At 46.0% G+C, this 9,455-nt stretch overlaps 1 protein-coding gene across 1 annotated transcript in view; it reads left to right on the top strand.

The window, feature by feature from the left end:
- Positions 1-1,068: 1,068 nt before the first annotated feature.
- LOC144506907 (papilin-like) overlaps positions 1,069-9,455 on the top strand; it is a 206,819-nt gene continuing 198,432 nt past the window's right edge. The window contains exons 1-2 of the mRNA XM_078233261.1: positions 1,069-1,101; positions 1,390-1,505. Of these exons, the coding sequence (XP_078089387.1) occupies positions 1,069-1,101; positions 1,390-1,505 (149 nt within the window). The remainder of the gene's footprint in view (positions 1,102-1,389; positions 1,506-9,455) is intronic.

Here is a 9,455-nt window from a genome sequence, read left to right as displayed (position 1 = left end):
TTATTTTCCTAAAAACAAAACTGTTATTCATTGCTGATTCACAGCTGGCTAATGTTGTATAATCAGTGATACTGTAGGTAAAGATGAGGTGGTTCAGTTGTGTTTCTGATTCTCTGTGTGTTTCTTTTCCCACACGGGTGAAGTTTGCCAGATCATTCCAATGTTCTTCAGACTAACCTCCCCCCTTCTCTCTCTCTTCATTTAGCATCCTTAATTGTTTAAAGATTGCTAATCATGGTTCACAGCACCCCTTGGTGCAAGGGGCAAGGTTTAAAGGAGATGTACGAGGCAAGTTTTTTACACAGAAGGTGGTGGGTGCCAGGAACTCGTTGCCGGGGGAGGTAGTGGAAGCAGATACGATAGTGACTTTTCGGGGTGTCTTGACAAATACATGAACAGGATGGGAATAGAGGGATATGGTCCCCGGAAGGGTCGGGGGTTTTAGTTCAGTCAGGCATCATGGTCGGTGCAGGCTTGGAGGGCCGAAGGGCCTGTTCCTGTGCTGTAATTTCCTTTGTTCTTAGCTCTCTATAACTATCTCTACCTCTTACAGTCATAGAAACATAGAAACCTACAGTGCAGAAGGAGGCCATTCGGCCCATCGAGTCTGCACCGACCACAATCCCACCCAGGCCCTACCCCCATATATTTTACCCGCTAATCCCTCTAACCTACACATCCCAGGACTCTAAGGGGCAATTTTTAACCTGGCCAATCAACCTAACCCGCACATCTTTGGACTTTCCTTGTCTTTCCATGATGTCCTAGGGCAGGCCCCAGGAACTACCTCGGCCTATATGGAGACTGGACCTGTGCACCATGCTCTTGACCAACTGAGCTAACTAGTCTTATGGCCTCCCACCTTGCATCCTTCAAAAACTCGAGTACTTCCAAAACTCTTCTGCCTGCTTGCTGACTCATACGAAATCCTTTCACGTATTGCCCCGTGCTTGCTGACCTCCACTGTCTCCCGATCTGGCCATGCCTTCATTTTAAAATTCTGAATCTTGTGTTCAAATCCCTCCGTGCCCTCAGTCCTCCCTATCAAAGTAATTCCCACAAACTTGCATGATATTTGCCTTTTACCAATTCAGCCCTCACGTATATCCACAGTTTTAATTGCTCTGCCATTAGTGAGTGTGCCTTCAGCTGCCTAAAGGACTGGACTTCCCTCTCTACTTCTCTCTCCCCCTTTAAGACATTCCTTAATGGTCCACTTCTTAGACCAAGTGTTCAGTCAATTGTATCAAAATCTCTATGTAACTCAGTGTCAAATTTTATTTGATTACCCTCCCATGAAATGCTTTGGAACATTTTAATATATTAAATACAAGTTGTTGGTTTAATAGATTCCACTTTCAAGCATTGTTTCCTGTTGATTACACCTAGGCTTTAAGGAAAAGACGTCAGTCTGATTACTGGGGTCCCTGGGGAGAGTGGGGGGATTGCAGCCGGACCTGTGGTATTGGTGTGACTGTCAGAGAGCGCCGTTGTTTCTCCTATCGGTAAGTAACAAGGTTTTGTTCTACTTTTACTCCAACCAGTGCCGGATTTAGGCATAAGCTAAACAAGCTACAGCTTAGGGCCTCACAATCCGCAGGGGCCTCGCAAAATTTCAGAAGGTTTACAATGAAGAGAACATTTGAGAGCGAATACCAGAAAAGAAAAAGAAAGCACCAGCTTGAAGAGCAACTCAAAAGATTACCAAAATCTATGAGAGAGATCAAGCCAGCCGAATGATAAATATGTAATCAGTAAATGCATTCATTTGAAAATAATTTGTATTTTTCACTTTAAATACCTTGCTATTAAATAATTAAAAGGCATAATTATGTTTTCAATTTTTTTGGGGCGACCCAAGGTCCTGTTTTGGGACGCACCTTTGTGAGACCTTTTGGTGTAACTTTTTAACACGGGGCCTCCAAGCTTTATATAGCTTAGGGCCTCACCAAGTCTAAATCCGGCACTGACTCCAACAGCACCTCATCTTCCAATTAGACACTTCACAGCCTTCTGGACTGAACATTGAGTTCAAAACTTCAGAGCAAGAACTCTCTCCTTCACCTTCACTCCAGTTCATAGAATCATATAATCCCTATAGTGCAGAAGGAGGCCGTTCATCCATCGACCACAGTCCCACCAAGGCTCTATTCCCGTTACCCCACATATTTACCTTGCTAATCCCCTGACACTAGGGTCAATTTTAGCACGGCCAAGCAACCTAACCCACGCACCTTTGGATTGTGAGAGGAAACCTGAGCACCTGGAGGAAACCCACGCAGACACGGGGAGAATCTGCAAACTCTACACAGTGACCCGAGGCCAGAATTGAACTTGGGTCCCTGGTGCTGTGAGGCATTTACTTTACTTCATTTATTTTTATCTTACTAATTTATTTTTTATTTTTATTATTTTATATTATTATTACTTTTAATTTTCATTTCTTCCATCATTTCATTTGTCCACTTCTTAAGAATCTCACTTTCTATCTTGTGTCCTCCCTCCCCCCCACCCCACTTAGAGCCTTTTGCCACATGACTCAGCTTGTCCTTTGACACTCTGCACCTTTGTTCTGCAAGTTACACATTCTCATCTCTTAATGGACGCTATCAGCACCACTCTCAGCCATCGTCATCACCAAGTGTCTTTGTCCTTTGTCTATGACATCTTTGTCAACTGTACCCTCCTCCCCCTCACACCCTTAAATCTCATCCTATTTTCTATTGTCTTCAGCTCTGACGAAGGGTCACCCAGACTTGAAATGTTGGCTCTATTCTCTCTCCACAGATGCTGCCAGACCTGCTGAGATTTTCAGCGTATTCTGTTTTTGATTTTTTAAAACTTGTTTAGTAGTGAGCCCACACAGTTCTCTTTAACATGTTCATATGCACACGACATCAATTTAAAACCTTACTGATGAAAACATGGCATCTCAGACCATAAGGATTGCAAAGATGAGGAAAGACCAAGGCTCATCCATTTCTGCAACCTGGTAGTCATGTGATGTAATGATAATGGAGTTGTTGACTAATCATTGTAATCAATCTCTATTAATGAGTTCATAATAGTGTTGTGGGAAATGTACCTTCAGGCTTGAAGGTTTCAAGAATACAGTTTTATTTTAACGAAGCTTCGTGAAGACAAGGCACTAACAAGCAGCAAACCGTCTCTCAATGAGACAATAGGAGCAGTCCATCTTTATACCCTTTACACAATAGATGGACCAGACATCTAGCCATTATCACATCATTGTAATCAAGTAGGTGATCGATCGTTAACACATCGTTGTAGACAAATACAGACAAATACAAACATAAGCATGTTAACATCGCATTGTTCTATGAATGGATACATTTCCTACGTCAGTGACCATCAATGGTTTTAGTTTCAGTCTATTCATATAGTAATTTACAGTAATTGGTTTTCCTGCAGTTATGTATTCCCGATCCCACCTGTAGCTAATCTCTTTACCCAACCCTATTTTCCTTAACCTAAAGAGTGCCTCAAGCCCTGGCTGGCTTCCTGCAGGATCTGATTCCTGCATGTTTAATTTTAAATAGCTGTCTGTCCTTTATGTTTTAATCTCAGGTGTCTGTACTAAAACTCAGTGCCTGTTTAATGTCTCTTTCCCAGGTGACTGTTTATGTGTCAGGCAGTTATTTTTTAAAGTGTACTCATCTGTATATTTTTCCCACTTCAATAGACCCTGACATGAGGTGAGGAAAGCCCAGTGATCAAGACCTTTAAGAACAATAGGTCCAAATGCGCCAAACAAGCTACACTTCCACATCATCTCTGATCACTCAGATCTGGATCCCAAACTGTTAATTTCTCTTTGAAATCAATATTAATTTGGATTTGATGCATGTGTCCTGTTTTCCCTGCCTCCCTAAGGAGCCTGTTCCATAGATTATAAATGCTATCTATCCACTCCCCATTGGACATTGCAATAGTTGATGGTAACCTAAACTGTAATAATCTTACTGAGGCCAGTCTTGCCTTTTGGCTATGATCGAATGTAGTTTTGGCATCCTGCACTTGGTTGAAGTCATGAGGTTACACTGACGCTTCATTTCAAGCAATTTTTCAAGTGGCATCTAGATCGTGGATGTGGTGTGTCTGGATTTTCAGAAGGCATTTGACAAGGTGCCGCTCCAAAGACTGCTACATAAGATAAAGGTGCACAGTGTTACGGGTAATGTATTGGCATGGATAGAGGATTGGTTAACTAACAGAAAGCAATGAGTGGGGGTAAATGGTGTTTTTCTGGTTGGCGATCAGTGACTAGTGGTGTGCCTCAGGGATCAGTATTGGGACCGCAATTGTTTACGATTTACATAGATGATTTGGAGTTGGGGACCAAGTGTAGTGTCACAATTCACAGATGACACTAAGATGAGTGGCAGAGCAAAGTGTGCAGAGGACGCTGAAAGTCTGCAAAGGGATATAGATAGTCTAAGTGAGTGGGTGAGGGTCTGGCAGATGGAGTACAATGTTGGTAAATGTGAGGTCATCCATTTTGGTAGGAATAACAGCAAAATGAACTATTATTTAAATGGTTGAAAATAGCAGCATGCTGCTGTGCAGAGGGACCTGGGTGTCCTTGTGCAAGAATCTCAAGGAGTTGGTTTGCAGGTGCAGCAGGTAATTAAGAAGGCAAATGGAGAGATGGAGTTAAAAAAACAGCGAGGTTATGTTGCAGCTGTGCAGGGTGCTGGTGAGGCCACACCTGGAGTACTGTGTACAGTTTTGGTCTCCTTACTTGAGAAAGGATATACTGGCACTGGAGGGGGTGCAGAAGAGATTCACTAGGTTGATTCCGGAGTTGAGAGGGTTGGCTTATGAGGAGAGACTGAGTAGACTGGGGCTATACTCATTGGAATTCAGAAGAATGAGGGGAGATTTTATAGAAACATATAAGATTATGAAGGGAATATGTAAGGGACTGAGGAAAATTTGTGGGGAAGACAGTTACCAGTGTTCTTTGTCCTTTGTGGGCTTCAGTGTCCTGTTTGCCAGGTGGGTACTGTAAACAGGATGCTGTTGGTTGAGTGATGTGGGCTGGGCCAATGGGATTGCTCTGGGGGCGGGAGGAACAAAAAAGGCGCCAGGAAGAGAGAGAGCGGAAGGTGCAGAGCTGAAGAGAGAGAGCTTTTTCCAGGCAGGGAGAATTCGGTTTGGAGTGAGAGGCAGCCAGGCGTTCCCCTGCCTGTTCTTTTCATTACTGCCGAGGAGGACAGCATTCAGCGCACTCGATCTACGTTGCTGCACGGATAGCTCGCGGCACCTCTGCCTCCTGCGGCATCATCTTCCACACGTGTGTCTCTCCTGGACTGTGTGTGGGTGTCGTGAGTAACTGGTGGGGACTATACAGTCCAACCGGATCAGTATCTACGAATGTGTTACAGAGGATGAGTTTCCCCATATGTGCACCAACGGTTATAGATCAGAGCTCACTGTTTTATGTCTGTTAATGATATGTGTTATTAAATTTATTTTTGATATTCCGACTTACAGTACTGACATTTATGGGTAAACAGGGAATTAGCCAAATCAACATCAACCGCTAGGAATTCGGGATCCTGTTGATTGAATATTTAAATAGTAGCCCCCATATAGTGGTCAGAAGGGGGTTACATTTTTGGAGGCACCGCTGAGATCATTCCTGTTTACCCATACAGGTCAAATAAAAAATTTTCCCCCGTCAGTCAGTAACAGTTAACCCAGTAATTACAACAGGAAAAGTTTTTTTACAGTGTTAGTAGCTCACTTAAGACAATGGATTTTTCTCAGGCCGCTGACTGGAGCCGCCAAAAGAATATCAGTCTTTCTCGTGGCATATTACTGAGCAATGTGCCAATAGATACTCGTGAGGAGACCATTGCTGGGGTCTTAAACACAGTGAAAGTCTTTGGTCGCACCAAGATTTGTGGTTGCCGTGGGGATTCTACTGGCACACAGTTGTTCATATTAGTGGAGACTCGCATTGATTTAGCCCCTGACACTGTACCTCCAGATGTAGGTATTGAAGGAGAAGCTGGGCCATGGGCTGTGCATACGCTAGAAAGCCTTGTCACACAGGATGCTGTTCCTGAAGAGGATGCTTTCCATCCAAAGCTGTTGTTACTACTACAACAGGAAGGCAAGTCGATGGAGGATTTTCAGGCCATAGTATCAGAAAATCAAGCTCCCAAAGTGGATGTGAACATGGATTTAGTGACTGCTATTGGCAAACTGGTGGACAAGTGCAACCAAGTGTCTACCGATGGGCCTAGCTACAGAAAGCTGGGACTGTTTTCAGGACTGAAACCTGTACCCCCAGGTGAGGAAGAATACGATGCCTGGATGGAGCAGGCTACCCAGATGATCAATGAGTGGCAATGCACTGACGCCGCCAAGAGACAGCGTATAGTGGAGAGTTTAAAAGGGCCTGCTGCTGACATCGTTCGATTTTTGAAAGTTAGCACTCCCACTGCTACGGCCACCAATTATTTATCTGCTCTGGACACAGCTTACGGCACCACAGAGAGTGGAGCCGACATCTTGGCCAAGTTCAGACACACATACCAGGATGAAGGAGAAAAACTCTCTGCTTTTCTATATCGCCTTGACAAACTTCTCCATCGTGCTCTTCTTAAGGGAGGAATTACGGCTGCAGACATGAATCGAGCTCGGATGGAACAGCTAGTCAAGGGTGCACTCACTCGAGACATGGTTGCTCTGCGTGTAAGGATGAGCCACACCCTGGACAAACCCCCTTCCCTCTTCCAGCTGATGCGGGAGGTAAGAGAGGAAGAAAATTGGATTAGCGCCAGAGAAGGGGTGAAAGCTACTGCTACCGCAGCCATCGCCAGTGTACCGCAGTCCTCAGTTACGTCTGAGTTGAACAGCCTACGAAATGAGGTAAGGGAACTGACTTCTCAGGTGGCCAGACTGTTGAGCGCCGTTCCAGTTACCCCTACATCTGAAAGTACGACAGCAAGGACTGGGTCCGTACAGCAAGTGCCAGAAGCTGCTGTTCGGGACGCGTCGCCCCGAGTGAAAATGTCCAAACCACTGCCAGCAGCAATCTTTTGCTACAGGTGTGGGCAAGATGGGCATACAAGGAGAGAGTGCAAAGAACTCGAGGATCTGAGGAAAGTGAATCAGAAGCTGATCAAAGCAAGCAGAAAGCAGGGAAACTTCTCAGGAGCCATGTGAAGGAACGGTGCTTGGTTCCGTGTGAAATACGTTCCACCCACTGTCCACCCCCAGCGAAGGAGGGCTCAAAACAGTTACCTGCAGGATTAGTGGGGCCCATCTCTGGTGTACCTGTGCAAATAGAAGGAGTTTATGCAAGAGCTTTGCTTGACAGTGGCTCCCAAGTAACCATTTTGTATCGCAACTTCTACGACACCTACCTGAAACACTTACCTCTCCAGCCACTTGAAGACCTGGAAATATGGGGTTTAAGCTCTCACCAATACCCATATGATGGCTACCTGTCCATACAACTCGAGTTTACTGCCGCTGTAACCGGAGTGCCGCAGACAGTTGACACTTTGGCCTTAGTATGTCCTGACCCTGTGAAAGATAACAACATTGCCGTGCTGGTGGGGACAAATACCCGGCTGGTGAGAGAGTTGGTTGAGTCCTGTAAAGAACAGGCGGGAGAACGCTTCTTGGGTACTTTGACCATACACCCCGTCCTCCGAGAAGCTTATGAGACACTCACCCAGTCTGAAACAACAGAAGGGGTAGACAAGCATGGTACTGTGTGGTTTACCCAGCACAAGCCAATCACCTTGCAACCAGGCCAAGTGTTTAAAGTCACTGGCCTCCCAAAGTTTCCTGGTGATTTCACAGACCAGCTAGCACTGATAGATCAGCCTAATGACACTTTTTCCCCTGAAGAGTTGTGGGTGAGGCCTGAGGTTCATCCTGCATCAGTTGTTTCCAGCAGACGCATTACTGTGACTGTGAAGAACCTGTCATCCAGAGAAATCTCCTTGAAACGTGGGACTCCAGTAGCCCATATTTTTCCAGTAGCCCCTGTTCCTCTGCCGAAGGCACAGTGTGCGGATAAAGCTGCAATTGAACTGACCCCTTCCTCTTTTCATTTTGGAGCCTCTCCTATGCCAGAGGAGGCAAGGAGGCGTCTCTGTGAGAGAACGATGGAGAGGAAAGAGGTTTTCTCTCAGCACGAGTGGGATGTAGGTTGTTCTAAAAGCACCAGACATGAAATAAGACTGAAGGATGCAAGGCCCTTCCGAGAGAGGTCACGTCGCTTGTCGCCTGCTGACTTTGACGATGTGCGCCAGAACCTACAGGGACTACAAAGCCATGGCATCATCTCTGAATCGCGTAGTCCCTACGCATCGCCAATAGTAGTCGTACGCAAGAAGTCAGGGAAGGTACGAATGTTCGTGGACTACCGAACCCTTAACCTTCGAACAATACCAGACCAGTACACTGTCCCAAGGATAGAAGACGCTCTTCACTGCTTGTCTGGGAGTAAATGGTTCACAGTCCTCGACCTGAGGAGCGGGTACTATCAAATACCCATGAGTGAGGCTGACAAGGAGAAGACCGCTTTTATCTGCCCGTTGGGTTTTTATCAGTTCGAACGCATGCCTCAGGGAATTTCCGGAGCACCGGCCACTTTTCAGAGAGTCATGGAACATACTGTCGGCGACATGAACTTTCTGGAGGTGTTGGTGTACCTGGATGATCTCATTGTGTTTGGACGAACCCTCGAAGAACACGAGGAGCGGTTGCTCAAAGTGCTTGACCGGCTCCAAGAAGAAGGTCTGAAGCTGTCGCTTGACAAGTGCCAGTTTGGCAGGACTTCTGTCACCTACGTTGGACATGTAGTGTCGCAGGACGGAATAGCGACAGACCCATCCAAGGTAGAGGCTGTTGTCTCTTGGCCAAGACCCCAAACGGTGACAGAGCTCAGATCCTTCCTTGGATTTTGTGGCTACTATCGCCGCTTTGTCAAGGACTTCTCCAAACTCTGCTGTCCCCTCAACGGACTCCTTCAAGGATATCCTCCCCGTCCCCGCTCCAAGGGGAGTCAGACTGCAAACTCACCTGACAAGACTTACTTCAAGCCTTCTGAACCCTTTGGCTCTCGGTGGAGTGAGCAATGCGAACATGCTTTCCAAGGACTCAAGACCCGGCTCACCAAAGCCCCTGTACTGGCGTTCGCAGATCCACAGAAGCCTTACATTCTGCACGTGGATGCTAGCCAGGACGGACTAGGTGGTGTCTTATACCAAGAGCATGATGATGGTATACGCCCAGTTGCATTCATCAGCAGAAGTCTCTCGCCATCTGAGAAAAACTATCCAGCACACAAACTGGAGTTTTTAGCTCTCAAGTGGGCTATTGTGGATAAGCTACATGACTATCTTTACGGAGCTACCGTACAAGTCAGAACGGACAACAATCCCCTGACATACGTCACAATGTCA

Source organism: Mustelus asterias, chromosome 18 (assembly GCF_964213995.1).
Source record: "Mustelus asterias chromosome 18, sMusAst1.hap1.1, whole genome shotgun sequence".
Lineage (NCBI taxonomy): Eukaryota > Metazoa > Chordata > Chondrichthyes > Carcharhiniformes > Triakidae > Mustelus > Mustelus asterias.
Note: the sequence above shows the minus strand (reverse complement) of the source record. Positions and strands in the feature narration are given on the sequence as shown.